General features: G+C 39.1%; 1 protein-coding gene across 1 annotated transcript; it reads left to right on the top strand.

The window, feature by feature from the left end:
• Window positions 1–305: 305 nt before the first annotated feature.
• On the top strand, window positions 306–7,495 carry LOC133997972 (sterile alpha motif domain-containing protein 3-like). Its single transcript, XM_062437713.1, has 7 exons — window positions 306–1,649; window positions 1,791–1,933; window positions 2,082–2,205; window positions 3,345–4,287; window positions 4,686–4,838; window positions 5,230–5,319; window positions 6,187–7,495. The coding sequence occupies exons 4-7, from the start codon at window positions 3,352–3,354 to the stop codon at window positions 6,490–6,492; spliced, it is 1,485 nt and encodes a 494-aa protein (XP_062293697.1). The 5' UTR covers window positions 306–1,649; window positions 1,791–1,933; window positions 2,082–2,205; window positions 3,345–3,351; the 3' UTR covers window positions 6,493–7,495.
• Window positions 7,496–17,180: the final 9,685 nt, after the last annotated feature.

The following is a 17,180-nucleotide window of genomic DNA, read 5'->3' as shown; positions in this document are numbered from 1 at the left end:
ACTGAGGTTGTTATAATAACATGAAATTATTAGTTAAAAACGTCTCAACTACAAAATAAATGCCAATTTGAAAATCCAGGCCCAACTGAATTAGAAATGTAAGTCAACTTGACTTTGGAGATAAAAACGCCTGCGTCATCACGCTTTTCTTGAAATGCATTGTGGGAATGCAGCTGCGAGCAGGTGAACATGTGCTCCTTTCCTCCCTTCCTCCATTTTGGACGCAAGTTGGAGGGCATCGTCGACTGCATGTTTCTTCGGAGGTAAAACTTTCACTCGGTGAATTCAGGATTTATTGGGAACCAGTCTAAAGGGAACAGTGTTATATGTATCATCTGATAATTTGGGAGCACATTCATTTGCTGGTTTTCAGGAGTCCTTTAATGTTGACAAGTTTTGTCGTTTTTGTTTAGCCAGTCGTAGTGATATTCAGAGTTGTTCTGTGCAAAGTAAGTCATTTTTGTTGAGAACAAATGAGTCCTACAATGAGAGTATTTCCAGGCTGAAGGAGAATGAGTGCTTGAAAAGTGTTGACGGAGTGAAAAGAGACTGTGTATTGAACAAATTATCTTACTTTCATTGTATAAAAGGTTTTCCTCCTGACTTCTTACATGACCTGTTAGAAGGTGTTGTACCTTTTGAACTCTGTTTGTGTTTGAAAAAATTAATTCAACAGAAGTACTTTACATTGGACTATTTGAACACTGTCATACAGCGCTTCCCCTACAAATTTTCTGACAGTGTTAACCGTCCACAGAGAATTCCAGAAAAAGTACTTAAAAGTAAAACTATAGGAGGCAACGGCCATGAAAATTGGACCCTTTTGAGGTTGCTGCCTCTGTTCATAGGGGATGTTGTTCCTGAAAATGATGATGCATGGGCTGTAATTCTGGAACTTAAAGACATTGTGGAACTTTTGGCATCCTCCAGTTTTACAGATGAAAGCTTGTGTTATCTTGATGCCAAAATAAGTGAGCACAGAAAACTATTACTGACTGTGTTTCCAGGACTGCAACTGAAACCTAAACATCATTTTATTGAACACTACACTCATTTGATCCGCTGCTTTGGACCACTGGTAGAGTTCTGGACGTTACGATTCGAAGCGAAACATAGTTTCTTCAAAAAAGTGGTTCGTGATGTCAATAATTTCAAAAACATTCTATTGACTCTGTCCCTCAGACATGAACTTATGTTGGCATACTACCTGGACACGCCCAACCTGTTTAAACCAACAGTGGAATTAAAAGGAGTATCAAATATTTCCCTGGACATTCTGGCCCCCTCTGTCAAACAAGTGATTGAGAAGAAATGTAGAACTCTGAGCAGTGTATCTCTGGCCACAACCGCATACATTCACGGGACAAGATACACCAAGGGAATGTTCTTGTCAGTTGGAAGCACAAGTGGCCTTCCTGATTTTTGTAAGATTATACATGTGTTGCTTGTATGCAACAAGCTATTTTTTCTTCTGGAACCTTTCTCAGCTTGGTATCTGGAGCACCTACGATGTTACGAAGTCTGCAAGAGAGACCCTACTCAACTGACGGTAGCCGAACCTGAAGACCTGAACCACTACATCCCATTGTCAGCATACACCGTGCACGGCCGACTTCTGGTTTCACCGAAGGCATTTCCTGTACATTAAGGTATTGTTTTTTTAAGCTCTTAAGCCCCCCACTTTTGCACACATGGTTTTCAGTTTGTTAAAAATGTCACTTGTATTTTTTTCACAGTTAAAGTTTGGAGCATCAGCTCATAGCTTCTGTCGTGTGTGTGTGTGTTGTCAGACGTCAACGACAGAGTACAAGACGGTTCAAGTCTGCAAGAGAGACCCTGCTCAACTGACGGTAGCTGAACCACTTACATCCCCGTTGTCAGCATACACTGTGCAAGGCTGACTCGTGGTTTCAGGGATTTCTTGTACATTAAGGTATTGTTGTTGTTTTTTTTAAAGCTCTTAAGCCCCCCACTTTTGCACACATGTTTTTCAGTTTGTTAAAAATGTAATTTCTATTTTTTTCAAAGTTAAAGTTTGGAGCATCAGCTCATAGCTTCTGTCGTGTGTGTGTTTCAGTCAGACGTCAACAACAGAGTACAAGACGGTGCTAGTTCATCCTGTCCAAGATCAACTCCATCGAGCTGAAGAAAACCAGCAGTCACAAGTCCACTTAAGATCTGTCTGCTTGTGTAGGCCTCTCTCAGGTTGGTTAGAACACACACCACTCATTAACACACTTACGCACACAAACTCAAGCTTCCAAATATCCTCAGACTTATTCACAGATGTTTCTGCTGAGCCACCACATAGGCAGATAAAGGTATGTTATAGTAGTTTATTACAATTCAGTAATTAGCCCTTTGGCCCCACTTCATCGTCCATCCTTTAAACCAGTGGTTCTCAAACCTTTTTACATCAGTGACCCCTAAATCAATCACAAAGTAGACCATGGGACCCCCACTGGACAAAACCTTGAAAACACTTTTCACCAGAAATACACTTTTTTTTTCTGAGACTGAATTTACAAACTTTTTTGTACATTCAAAATAGGCATGAATGGCAAGCATTTTTGGAAATATTGTAGAGAAATTTCTTGAAAAAAGAAGAAAATCTAGAAAAGTGGAGAGAATTAGGTTATTTTTTTGAAGAGGATATTTGCACATCCATGTCTTGTGTTGCAGGTGCAGAGTTTAATGTGGCTTGCAGTCTGAAAGAAAAGGCCGCCCTCTGCTTCTTGCTTGGCATCACCATTTAATGGTGGCTGACGTTTCGTTTTGTGACTTGAAACGTCAGTGATTCATTAAATGGGGATGCCAAGCAAGAAGCAGAGTGTGAGTCTTTTCTTTTGTAGAGAATTAGGCTATTATAAAATAAAAGTTTAAAAAAAATCAAGGAAAAAAGTTTTTTTTTTTAAATCAAGAATAAGTGGTAAGATTTAAGAAAACAATATTTTTCTTTAGGGCAAACTTTATCCCCAAAAAAGTAAAATAAAATATATATCTAGAAAAGCTTTTAAAATATCTAGAAATAGTGGCAAGTTTTTCAGTGAAAGTTATGGCCAAAAAATGATTTAAAATTTCCCTCATTGGACAAAAATGTCCGTCGTGGGGCCAAAGTGATATTCATGGAATGATATACACCTGAGGCACACTGCCTACCTGACCAGTACCCCTTTTAATTTCAGTGCACATATTAACAAGTATGAGTTCAGAATGATACTTCAATGCACAAATAAATAACAGACACTTCAAAGACCTGATCATATTTTGAATTCTATTAATGTGACCACACTCAAACTAATTGTGGAATTATGTAATTTCTGTGGATTTTATTTTCATTTCAGTTTCATCATGCTGCTGCGCATCATCTTGAGCGAAAATGACATAAGAAAGGTTACCATTGACACCTTGCCGGAGACTGTTCATGACTTCTGCTCAATCCTGAAGACCAAACTGGGACTGGAGGGCGACCTTGTGATTCAGTATCAGGACCCCGAGTTCGACAATGAACTGTGCAATTTAAGTAGCATGTCGGAGCTTCATAAAGATAAAGCAACTTTGAAAGTGCACACCAAGTCTTCTGAATACAACACAGACTCAACTCTAGACACGGCAAGCCTGTCATCTTCCCTCGAGGATAGCCCCCATGGTACCCAAACTCGTCAGCTGCCTCAACCATTCGTCATTCCTGCTTTTTCTTTTGATGTTGAGTTGAAACTGAGGCAAGGGAATGATGCCTTCCATAGACATGGGAGCCTTCTTGACATTTCAAAAGACATGAAATCGGACATCTTAGACAAGTTAGCAGAAGCCATATATGCTCACAATCCCTACCCATCACGTGAGGACTATGATCATGTGGCCCAAGCTCTCATCAACAAGCATCCTTGTCTGAAGGAACCAGGGTCTGTTGGTGGGTGGTATTGCTGGAAGTTTAGTTTAAAGTTCAAAATGGGAAATTTCCGGCAGAAAATGCGAGTGGCTGGTTGCTCCGAGCTCAGAGTGAACGCACGTACCTCTGGATCAACAAGTTCAAAAAGACTAAAGAGGGCCAGAAAGTCAGAAGTGAACTTCCTGCCAGATTTTCCAGAAGGGAAAGCCCAAAGTGACCTTGAGACAGAGAGATCTACCATGGTCAGCGAGATGAAGAAAAGAAAGGTTGATTGGAACCAAATTGGTGAGATGATGAGTAACACGTTCCCCTTACGGAGGAAAGAAATTGTTGAGGATGAACCCCTTGTGGAACAAGTGAAAGACAGGTGGCCAGCCTTGTTTGCTGAACGGGAGGTAAAGTGCTGTTTGAGTCAAATGAAATGTTGCTCCTAAAGAGATAGTTTGGATTAATCAAAGTCTGATTCTAAGACATATTTATCCTAGTCATTGTATTGCATACAGTATTGGGGGATCTCCCATCAGAAAAGGCTGGGTTTTTTTTTTGTTTTTTTTATGATGGACCTTTCTAAACACTTTTTGTTGGTGGTGCTTGTCTCTGCTTCTCCAAACTGAGTTTATTTAAGTCTACAGAGATAGTTTTGATTATTTGAAGTGGGTTTGTATTAAGTATTTATTCATTGTCAGTGTAGTAGCTACAGTAGATGCTAGTTAGCATACCCCCCAAAGTGTCCAGTTTGAGTATTAATTAAAAGCATACTCTGACTGTTTTTTGTTTTGTTTTTTATCCACAGATTGAAGCAGAATTTGCTCGCCTTACATCTGTTGATCTGAAGGGCTCCTTCTTTGCTGGGCTGGACCAGTATCTGGCAAGATTCCTTGAGCTGTACAAAGCAAAAAGTGGCATAGTGGGCCTGAACAGGTTGATGAGATGTCTCAATGATGATGTAAGTGTTAAATTATATTTTCCTCATCCATGTCTCCCACATTTGTTGTTAGCATCTTTCACACCATATTTGTGATGGTACTGCAGATCAGGAAGGATCCTGATATACAGTACAGATACAAATGTTTTAAGTTTCTGCCCATACAGCTGGTAGACTCAGTCATGAGCAGAGTTGAGCTGTCAGTCATGACATTAAAACCTGCTTTTTGTTGCATCAAGTAGCTAATTTAAAAAAACAAAAATTATTTGATTTGTACTTGTCCTATCTATTAATGTCGAGGTGGCTGGCAGAAAGTCTTAATGTCTTATTTTAACTTGAGAGGTCTTAATTGTTTACAAGGTGATACCAAATACCAGTTGTTGAATACTGTTTCATTCTTCTTTTTTAACAGAGCTCCACACACCGCAAGAGGACAGTTCTTCTGCTGGGCCTTCCTCACTTTCTCAAGGAGGATCCGTCCGGTTTTTTTAAGACTGTCGAGGTAAACATTGTTTAACTTTATTGCAGTGGTCAAGAATAAATTAAAGCAGAAGTAAGCGATCCGGTCGTTTTGGCTAATGCTGTGTTCCAGGCAGGCTTTTGAAACCGTAAATTACAGCTTCAAGTCACAACTTACGACTTTGTAGCGTTCCAGGCAACCCACTCGTGTTTCTCCGACCTGTTTTACCTGTGAAAGTCACTATAACGGCCACTTGTAACTTCTGACCCGTGAACTCGTACCAGATCAAACTGGTACGACTTCACAGGTCGGAAAAACACGAGTTACGAGTTTCCTTGAACGCACCATAACAGTCCTCGTCCCTACGTCACCACATTCACGGCGTCCCTTGGCTGCACACACAGCCCTGCATGCCGTTCTCTCTCCTCATTGGATAAAAACTGTAGGATACGATAAAAGTTTTCTCCTCGGCTCAGAGCAGAGGGACTGAGAGACCCGTGTTTCAGTCCAAACACTCCATGTAAGTGATTGCTGTCGGAAGATATAACTATTTAAAACTTATATTAACACAAATATATCACTTACTTCTGCTTTAAGTTACAATGACTTGTAGGGCCTGCATAGTGATGCCTATAAAAACAATTATGTAATGTGCTTTCTGTAGGTATTAGACAAAAATATGCACACCATTCCTTCACAAAAATGGTTGAAAAGATCTGTTCAGCTTAGATAAAACTGATTCACATTCTACACAAATCACGAAATTGAACTTTTTGTTCTGTGGCCCTTTAGTCAGCTAATGATTGGTATCGACATGTCTGAAATGGTAATCCTGTCTGAGATGCCAACATATATACATGATAGAACATTTAAAGATATTTTTGCTTTATTTGAAATCTTGTGTTGTAGGCCACAGATGAAGAGGACACGTTCACAAAGGGGATGAAAGTCGGTGTTGTGATGGTGAAGGATGGAGAAGAAATCATTGACACCGCTGTGGTCCTTGAGGAAGCAGTGATCCTGTCTGAACTGAAGGACATCCCACGTGCCATTGCTTTGCTGATGGGTCTGCTTTTTTCTCTAAACATAGACTATCCAAAGGAACTAAGGTACACATTTGAGATCATTCAGAAAGTCCTGATGAACATCGGTGGAGGACAGTGTTCCTCACTTGTCCATGGTTTCAGAAACCGACTCCTGCGGAAAACCATGTGAGATTGTGCTCGGATGACTTGTCTAGCACCGGACTCATGTTAAAATTGTCTGGTATTCAAGTCAGTTCATATTTTGCTGTCTATTTTTTGTAGCATTTGCTAATGCTATTTTCTGTTAAATGAGCAGGAACACAGCAGACCATTTCTGCCAGTGAAAGAGAAAAGACCCCCCTCCCCAGAGCCAAATTTGAGTTTAAAAAAAAAGTCAAATTGATGAGAAAATGTCCAAATTATGAAATTTAAAATTTGAGTTAAAAATGTAAAAAATTACGAGGGTCAGAACGTCCCCTGAATACCATGGGAACATTTTTTCTCTTTTCACAGGCAGAAATGGTCTTCATACAGATAGACCTGCAGACAGTTTACAAAGTGCCATGTTCAAGGCAAAAGATGGACCTATTTCCATGACACTCAGTTCATCTGCAAAGGTCCATACAGTATACTGTAGTTATTTGAAGATCTTCACGATCATTCTTCTATCACCATTTCTATCTGGTTTTTGACAATTTTGCATCAAAAAGTGTTGTCTTTGTATTCAAGACACAACAATTTAAACAATTAGTCCAGTGGATTTGGTTGAAAAATTCAATTCAACAAATGTGAGATGCTGAGTAGTGTGCACATTTATGCATTTGACATTTTCAGTTTCATGGTGACAGGCATGTGCGCAGTTCAAGAAAATGTTACACATCTAAAGCTACTCATTTATTTGTATCGACAAATTGATACTTGGAATGTTCAGTTTTTGATTGTATGAAGGACTTAGAGCAAGTCTTAATATGTTGAAATATGTCCTGTGGTGTTGAAAAAGAATGTTATCCTTGATCTTTGTGGCCCTCCACTGACAACATTTTCATTTTTGGTGACAGCCAGATGAGCATTATGTAAAGCCATTTGTTCTCTTGTATGGCAGTATTGTCACAATGCTTGCAATGCTGTAAATTTGAAGGAGGTTCAGTAAATCGTGACAGGTGTGTGCTCCAATAAATATTTAACTGGCTGCATGTTAATTGTTTTGTCATATTTCTCTTTGAAGCAAACACGCTCAAAGTTCAAAGAAATCTTGGATAAGTTCAAATGATTGATTAATTTAATTCAAATGACCTGACACTTTAATTAAACTAAGATAGATTTGCAAATTCAAATAACAACCAAGCAGTTCAATCAATTAATAAATCCAAGTCAAGTTAACTGATACAAAAGATTAACACAACTCACAATTTTAGTTGAAATGAAACAGATTTGCTAGTTCAGACAACTACCCTAAATAGTTCAATCTATTGACAAATCCAAGTTAACTTAACTGAAACCAAAGGTTTACACAACTGACCATTTCAGATTCAAACAACTACTTGAATGAGTTAAATCAATTATGAAAGATAAATCAACCCAAACTAACACAGGTGTTTACCCAACAAGGAATATTTAACCGAGATAACAAATTATTTTCTTTCACTTAACTTGAAATTTTAAGGCAGCCCTTTCACTCGTATTTTTAAGTTGAAACAACACGTTACAATTTACAGTGTAGAAACATGGCAGGTTCCGTGGAAGAGGACCCACTCCCTAGGTAAATATAAAGGGCTCTTTCTAAGGTAATGTAAACACAACAATTCTTATATTCAGGTGATTATACACCAATTGAAACATACTTATAATATAATAATATTACATTGCATGTAATAGTTTGTTGTACAAGATGCCACTAAATTCTACACACTGCACCTTTAAAGGCTGAACAGACAAAAATTATGAACTTTTAAACTCTTGACACATGGCTAAGTATCTTTTTTCATTTTTGACACTAGTGCTGATAAGATACACAAGTTTTTCCAGCGTATTTATTCATAAAAGCCAAACCTCTGAAATGTTACAGTAAGCGTGGTCCAAACACAAGCAGACACACAAGATCAAAAATTGACGAGTTATTTGATACTAGCTTTCAATACCTGACAGTTTTCTGAAGTTGGTGCCACAAAAGCATTTTGGTCAGTTATATAGAACGTTTTTCTTCCCTCTCAATCACTGAATGTTAAACAGTGAAATTAAACTGAGTACAAGGTCATTAATCAGTAATATGTGTATTTGATTGGCCAGGGCACTGCTTTGCTGGATGATGTTTTGCATTGCACCAAAGGGTCGGGTTAGAGATTTAACCTTTTTGCCAGATGACCCTGCATTTTTTACCGGAGCCCTCTACATCAGGACGGTCACTGTGTCAACACAACGGGTAATAAATTAGAAGTGCTTCATTTTATGATGCAGTGCTTTTATCAGTCTGAACGTGGCATAACTCATCATCTAAATGAGTCTTTGCCAAATATTTGCGGTCCCGGTGAATAAATAAAAGCATCCCACCTTAACACATGAAAGATGAGTCTTCTGAAAAACCATTTGTGCCCATGTCCACTTTACTCATTTTCTATCCCAGGTTGCTCCTCTCTCAGCAGCTGGGTACACAGTCGTGTTGTCGATGTGTTGAAGGAGCAGTAGTCTGACGTGTTCTAACCACTGCTGGTTCAACTCATCGTAGTGTTGAGACTGACACACTGAACTTCTGACCTAGAGGACTGTGAGACGGGCCTGCGGAAATGTTGATATGGGTTGAAAGACGGGGAATGCAACCACGACAGGTGGCGTTGTTTGTGCTTCACATGAGAGGTCAAAGCATTGCTGGTAGCTGTGTCAAGACTGACCATGGTGAGAGGACGGAGGAACAAAAAGGGGATTCAACTCCAGTTTTTATGCGTTTGCAGAAGTACATGGCATGAGCTGATAAAACAAAAGTCATATAAAAGATTTATTGCTGTTAAAAAATGGATTTTTAAGAATCACCATGTCCTAAAAACATGAACTGCTGTCACATATTAATGTGTCACGATCAGGTGAGCACTTATAAAAACAAAGTATCAACAGAAACATCAATTTTGATGTCACAACAAATCCTCAGGGGGTTTATGCCAGATGAAAGTACAAAGTCTGACATTGTCTGACATGTTCTCACTGACCCAGATATGCTAAGGAGCTTAAAATTGGATGATTGACGATTAACAGCATCAGAGCTCTCAGAGCTCTCAGAGTTCTCAGAGCTGCACACAGTTCACTCACGTGCCTAAAAGTTTCTCATTTACCTCCCAAGGAAGAAATGTTGAATATGTCAAAATGATATAATTAAATCAGGATGTCAGACTTGAAATTCCAAATATGAGCACCATATATTATGATATTAAGATAATGATATCACAAGAAGCCATTGTTTTGAGATATCAGAAATTAATGATTCTCTTTATGAATGATATATGTTCAGTTTTTAGATTATAAAATGTGGAAATGCTCATCAGAATACAAGCTGAAATCTGATTGCTTGTATTATTTAGATATTTTATTTTGAATGATCTGAAACTGAGAAATACACTAAATCAAACATTTGAGAAGCAGGAAAATAAGGATATTTAGTATTTTGGCTTTAAAAATTATATAAATTATTAACAAAATATTTAAGCATTGTAGCCTGTGCCTTTTCTTTGGTTCTGTATTTTAGGCAGGTCTTAGCTTTTACAGTTAACAAACATTATCAAGAATGACCTGAAGCTGAGTTTGCTCAACTGTGGAGTTGACTAATTTATAATCCTTGAGACAAGACAAGGCTGGACTGTGTGCATGTCAACATCTCAACCTGCTGTTTCTGTGTGGGTTTATGTCCTTTACTTTGCGGTCATAACCCTGAAACAGCTCCCCGTGTTACCCTGTAGTCCATCCCACTCCCTCCCAGTATCCTGCTGTTGCTCAGCAACTTCATCAACACAGTCTGTAATACAAGCCTGGTTTGTATCAACTGTGACTCAAAAGGAGAAACAAAATTAGATCATCTAGAATCATTTATCACACTTGGACTAATATGAAAAAAATGTGACATTTGGCCAACATAAGCAGCTGTTTATTGAGATACTTCATTTTTAGATGCATTACTGTCCAACACATCCTCATAATTACATAGTTAAATGACCACAAGAGCGTTTCCTCATATGCTGCCTCTATCAGTGCTTTCCAAAACCAAATCACTGTTAAAATATAATGAGGTTTTATGATGTGACAACAAATTTTATATCAAACGTCACTGATTTGGGCTAATGTGTTATTAGTTACAGTTGCCAATGTAAGAAACAGGGATTTTAAATCAGGATGTATTACACAGAATACACACTTAGAAGGAAATACAGAACTTCATATACAGGGCAATTAAGACTGATATTAAAAGGATACACTTCAGGTATTACAACATACCATGAGCCATCTGCTGTGGGATGTGGTCATGAAAAATAATACAATAGTTGTATTGTTGCTTGGGAATTTAAAACAATTATTAACATGATCTATTATTATACTGTTACACAATGTGTATAGGCATGTGACTTGTATGTGTGCATGTGCAAACATACTTTATAGTATATTTTTGGAAGTTTTCTTAAAGATTTTATTATAAACTTTTACATAAAACTGAACCACTTTTGCATTTAAATAAAAGTTGCCCACTTCAAAGAACAACGTGAGCATCTTTCTTCCGAATATCCAATCACTCAGCTCAGCTGTCAATCACAGCTGTGAATCATGACGTCACACAACCCTTTTATATTCTTAAATAAGAAACTTAACACTAAAATGAACACTTACATATCCACCTTAATATACCGTTCGCGGTGTCAAACTTTTGGCTGACTGTAGAGCCTTTCACATATGATAAAAAACTTTTTTTTAAACTCATAAAACATATATGAAGACAGTAAGGGGAATCTGGATGGTTATTTAATTCTGGCACCAAAAGAACTTGAAGTAGCCTGGAGCCGAGCAGACTATGGAGGCTTCATTCAGCCTGCAGTAGCTGTACGAAGAGGAAGAAAGGAGAAACGTCTTTTACCGTTCAAAGTATGGTATTCCTATATGATGCTAACTGACTGATGTAACATTATCTATAAGTGGTTTGTTAAATTGAATAAGCTTAAAAGCCACTAAATAAGCTGCTGCATGCTTTTCTGAATGCTCGTAATGGGGACCGGAGACCTCTGCTTAATCTTTTTAGCTTAAGCCTGGGTGTTTTCCAACATGATAACTTTTGTTTGATTTTCCATGCTGCTTAAAAGTCTCAGATGTGAAAGAGAATAGCTGCTTCCTAAAGTCTGTCAAAATCTTCAAAACTGTCTCTACAGAATAAGTCTGAATAAGTCTAGTCAGGACAAAAAAAAAACAGCAACTCTGGAAACGGGTAGCCTATATCGAGCAAATGTTTTATGCTAAAGCCGGAGGATAAAATACCAAACATGAAGCTACAAATAGGGAGGCTTTAAATAAACACTTGAATGAATGTCTTCGTGACAGACATTTTAACATCTGTTTTGTGAGACGGATTTGGTAAACAAAGGATTTCTCCCTCTGAGACCAAACACACCGAGAGGTTCTCAGCGTCAGAAACCTGCCCAGCATAAGCCTTTTGTAGAGACATTAGACTCCAGAACATGAACACATAACCTCTACTGTCCCACTGAATCTGCACTCCAACTGATAACATGAAGTAACATGACAGTCAGGATGTTGCCTCCAGCTAGCAAACATCTTGACATTGAATGGATGGTGACAGTTTGTATGTATAGTGAAAATACAAAAGCAGTAAAAGTAAAAGTTGAGACATATTTATCTACAACTCTTCACTGCATTGCTGTCAGATATGAACATGTTGATATCAGCTCATCTTGGCTTTGAAATTGTGCATTAATTGTACATTAAATTTCATCTCATGCAGCAGAGTTTGGACCACCATTTAAGAATCAACCTCAACTTTACAGAACAGTATTAAATATTTTTGGAAAGACAGCAAATGTCATTGTATGTGAACATGCAATGACAATAAAGGCATTGATTCATTCATAAAGGAGGTAAAAACATCACATTAAATAGTCATGAACACTGTTTTGAACTAATATATCTTATGCTATCTTTAATTTTACTAAATTATGTGGGTAGCAGCTATAGGGTTGCATGTAATGATATTATATACAGTTAGATGACAGAAATACAGTGTACTTTTCCATGCCTTTTATAACAAGATATAAATTATTTGTATCTTAATCTATCACGTAGACATTCCTTACTAGTTATTAAGTGAATAATAGGTTTGTCAACTGACTGATTTGCTTTTCCATCCAATGTCGTATTTGTTTGAATGACTAGGACTGTCCTTACAAGAAAAAATAGCAGTAGTATTAGTCATTTGTTTAAATGCCTAAGATGACCTATTGTACGGGTTTACTTGACAAGGCAGACATTTAATAGCCGTTTGAAGTATTACTCTTGTCTGTTAGGAACAAACAGACCAAACAACACATGCACAAACTCTGACCCTCGCTAGTCACATCCCGTTTCCCACCAGCTGTCATTATAAACCAAGTCATTTTTTAATCACTGAAACTATCATTCCCATCCCTTAACCTTAACCAAGTCATTTTTGTGCCTAAACCTAACAAAATGTTTAAAATAAAGGCAGCAGAGAGCGGTCGTTGGATATAATATGATATCGTTCAGTGGTCATATAAAAGATTTGAAGGGCAAAGAAATGATGTTCTGTTGTTTGAAGCATCACATGAGAACATGCTCCAATCTGTCAGTTTGAAAGGCAATCACCAACAATATATTTTGTCATCAACTTTGTTGGAATAACTGCTGGGACACTGAGTGAGTAAGCAGGTGGTGGGAAGATTCATTGAACTGTCAGTTGCTCATTCATGCACTAAATAGTTGCTTGAGGATGCCGTCTCACTCAGAGCCTCTTAACTTGGTGGTTGTGACCCTCAGGGGAGGTCATGAAAGGGTCACAGTAAAAGTTGTTGAAAAAAAGTAGTGTTACAAAAATGACAGGGTGAATAGTAAAGGTACAGGTGACATCAGAAATCAATTCTCAGGGTTAAGAAAATGGGATGATGGTGAGATGTCAAAGTCCGAAAATGGGCAGAAACGTTTTAAAAAGGGCAAAATCTGCTGCAGAGTTAAACCTTACAGCCACTACAAGGATTTCAGTCACCAAGGTAGAACCAACCAACTGCTTCAAGCTGGTTCAAACAGGAGAATATGAAGCAAATGAGGTGTGGCGCAAATCCTTCAGTAAAACCATTACACCTGATGTAAACAATCCAGGGATGTTCGGATGAGAAGATAGTGCCTTGCCAGGGTGTGGAGTGCTCGTACCTGCAAGCGATGTACAAACAAGCCCACGCTGAGAGGCTATTTCTGACTTTGCATGTCGCTGCCAGGTCCTGATCCACGCCCGTAACTGCTGGCATTTGAGACACTCATCTAATTGTGTGTTGCTCGATTTTCGCTGTGCAGGTCTGGACCGATCCTCCCTTTTGTCCATAACCCCCCCACCCCGTCTCCATTTCCACACTGCATTTCTCTGTGTGTTTTTTTACACTCTCCTAGGATGAGATTCGGGGACTTCACATTTTTGTCGCTCCAACCTGCACAGGAAAAAACACAATTAAAAGTGTTCTCTAATTGTGGCGCTGATAACATGACAGGTCTTTTATGCAACTCTATCAGAATCTACGACGTGAAAACACCTTTGATGAACTCAGATTTGCTTTCAGTGATGACGCAGGACAAGGAGGGGTATTGTTATGCCTCTTGTTGCGTTGAGTGAGCTGGGAGGCAATCAGAGTGAGACATGTCCAGCTTTTCGACAGATAAATAGGCAAGGCATATGGAACAAGGCTCCCAGGATATTTATGTACGCTGCAGAGGTATGCTGGGAATGTGGACATGGCAGGTGACCTCTCTATATCTCCGAATAAGGCCGGCTGACAACTGTTTATTGCTGCTTTTGCCCAGGTCACAAAAGTTTGTGTTTGTTTATTGGAGGAATGTGTGTGAAGACGTTAAGGACCGCCACTGTTTAAAATTCCTTAAAAATGATGTCTCTGGTAACACGCACACACACAAAAAAACGCGTTCTTAAACTTCCCAACGTGCGGGCGCGAGTGTGTGTGCGTGTATGTATGTAAGAGGAGGGTGGGGAATGCATCATATGCTCCAGTACTGAGCCTGAGGATATGTGATTTTCCGCAAGTGATGATGCATGTAGTGTTGATGCCTCAGCAAACAAGCTCAGACAACTTCTAAATAATGTCAAAAAACAGTCACGCTTTCACACACCCTCTACTCAATTTATGCTCTCTTCTATTTATTGATTTACTTCTTTGTCTACTTTTCATCTGCAGTCTTAGGACCAGTTAATCTCAGAAACAAACAAAGTGACACCATTAAAGTTGATTGGATAATTTAGTTAATCTCTTTTTCTTCTTTTAGCCACGCTGTAGGGATGACTCACTGAAACCTCTTGACAAATATGAGTTGCCATGTACATTCTGTACAAACATTCATGGTTCACAGAGGATGAACCCTACCATATTTGGTGATGCCCTGACTTTCCTCTGGCACCACTGTGAGGTTGATGTTTGTGATTTTGAGTGAAATGTAAACAGCTATTGAATGATTGATGTTCCCCTCAGGAGGAACTGTAAAAACTTTGGGGATTCCCTTAAACAGCCTTCAAGTTTTGCGCATGTGATTTGATCATTTGGACCAATCAGTGTCAAAAATCCAGCCACCAAGGTAAAAAAGTGACAGACAGATGGTTCATCCAATCACCTGCCAAGTATCTTTTGACAGTGTCTTCCCTTTTACAAACAGTATCCATGGACGACTTCTCACATGGTACTGTGTAATAAACCATCTGCCGCGTCAGCTCACCTCAGGTCACCTCAGGTTAAAATTTCAATGAGTCTACTATTAATTATTTGCAAAACTAGATTATCATTATTAGATTAGATTCAAGTAACAAGATATAAACAAATAAGAACATGACAACAACAGAAGTCTGTTACAGTGTGCCCAGGTTATTTAAGGCAGTAATTGCTGAGGGCACAAATCTCCTCCTTCTCCTCCTCCACTGTGTGTCTGTGTGGTTGACTGTATCTGCCAGAGGGGGGGAGGATGAAGCATGAGTGTGAGGGGAGGCAGGGGTCATGGTCAGTGCTCTGAGGGAGTGTCAGTGTCAGTGAGGGCTGGCAAGGTGGGAGTGGGGAGGCTAATTATGTTGGAAGATATGTTAGTGATTTTCAAGAGCATGACATAGCAGGTGACTTGGTACAGGAGGATGGGTTCAATAATACTTCATTATAGAAGGAGGGGGAGGTGGGGTTTAAGTGACGGAGCCCTAAGTTTGCAGATGGCAGAGGCCATTCTGTCCTCTCATCTTAGTTGGCAGCGTTTATGGATGTTTGTGATGTGGTGATCAAAGCTCAGTTTATTGTTCAAGATGATGCTGAGGTACTTAAACCTCTGCAACTCCATTGGCTAGTTGGAGATGGAAGTACTGCAATAGAGGGTGGTGAGTTTATGAGTTTACTAATGACAAGGGGAAATGTGTTAAACATTATACCAGCTAAACATCAGCATACTTGTAAAGCCTTTGTGAGCAGCATCTCGCTGACAGCATCACTGTACACCCTCACAGAGCTGCTAACATGGCTGTACACTCTGGAAAAGGAGGAAAGGTGCCAACTGAAATAAAAGAAAACAGGTGTCAAAGTTTCAAAATGTATCTCCATCTCTCCCTTTGGGATTGATTAAATAAGGAGACTAAAAAATGTCTTAACATGTGAATTTAATGAGGATTGTAGATCTATAAGTTCACTGCACTTGATAAGAAAAGAGCATGTGTCTCCAGTATTTAAAGCATCCTGTGTAGACTGTCGTTGGCTGCGCAGCCAACTGATTAAAAATGGTCATTCCTCCACCGCTGCCTGTGAAACTCTGTTATGAGTACCTTTTTTTAGCAATAAACAGCTGGTTAACAGCTGCGACATCGCTAATGGTCAAGACAGGTCGCTGTATTAATTCTCCAAATTTGGGGAAAACATTTCACTGGAGGCCCAATTGGAATTAAATAGAATCGGCAGTTACGCTCTCAGCAGCAATTATATCAGATGATTCAGAACACCCAAACATCTTTTTTCCCCATCCCGCTGGGCTGTGGAATGCAAATTACATTGTCCATGGACGCCCATGAAAAGAAGCTGGCACAGCGTGACCTCCTAATAGGCTGAAGATGGAACTGGATCAAGAGTACATTCCTAGACACTATTAGATATTTAGAAATCACAGAGTGGCTGAGCCTTTGGCAACCTGTGTCTTTTCCCGTGCGTAGGGCCCGGCTAATGGTCCTGGCTCGGGCACAGTAATGTCATGGGTGAACACTCCAATGAGTAGTTTATTAGGAATTAGTGAGAGCAGGGAGGGGGCTCAATGAAAGACGCACACAGGTGGTCAACAGTGGGTCTGCATCACCGGAAAATGGATTTTGAGCACAAGAATGCATCAGATCTAATTGCGTCTGTCCTATATGGGACAACAGTTACTTAATTGTTTGAAATTTTAAACCCGGAACGTTCAGTGTTTTCAATCAAAAGGTAGCATTCATTATGAATGCCTCACAAGTTTTCACATTAAGCAGTCAATCATTTGGATAAGAACAAGGTTTTGAAAAGGTGCCACTATGCTGACATGTATGTGTATAATAGCATCATTTGGCCATTGAAGCTGTGTGTTTGGGTGCTTTGTGCTGGTTAATCACCGTAAATA

This window comes from Scomber scombrus, chromosome 17, assembly GCF_963691925.1.
Source record: "Scomber scombrus chromosome 17, fScoSco1.1, whole genome shotgun sequence".
NCBI classification, from domain to species: domain Eukaryota; kingdom Metazoa; phylum Chordata; class Actinopteri; order Scombriformes; family Scombridae; genus Scomber; species Scomber scombrus.
This window is presented reverse-complemented; position numbering and strand designations above follow the sequence as displayed.

What these genes read in the sequence shown, in the direction of transcription:
- LOC133997972 (XM_062437713.1), top strand. Translation starts at nt 3,352, where the DNA reads ATGCTGCTGCGCATCATCTTGAGCGAAAATGACATAAGAAAGGTTACC. An exon ending in CCTTGTTTGCTGAACGGGAG is followed by an intron (nt 4,288 to 4,685) that starts GTAAAGTGCTGT and finishes TTTTATCCACAG; the next exon opens with ATTGAAGCAGAATTTGCTCG. An exon ending in TGAGATGTCTCAATGATGAT is followed by an intron (nt 4,839 to 5,229) that starts GTAAGTGTTAAA and finishes CTTTTTTAACAG; the next exon opens with AGCTCCACACACCGCAAGAG.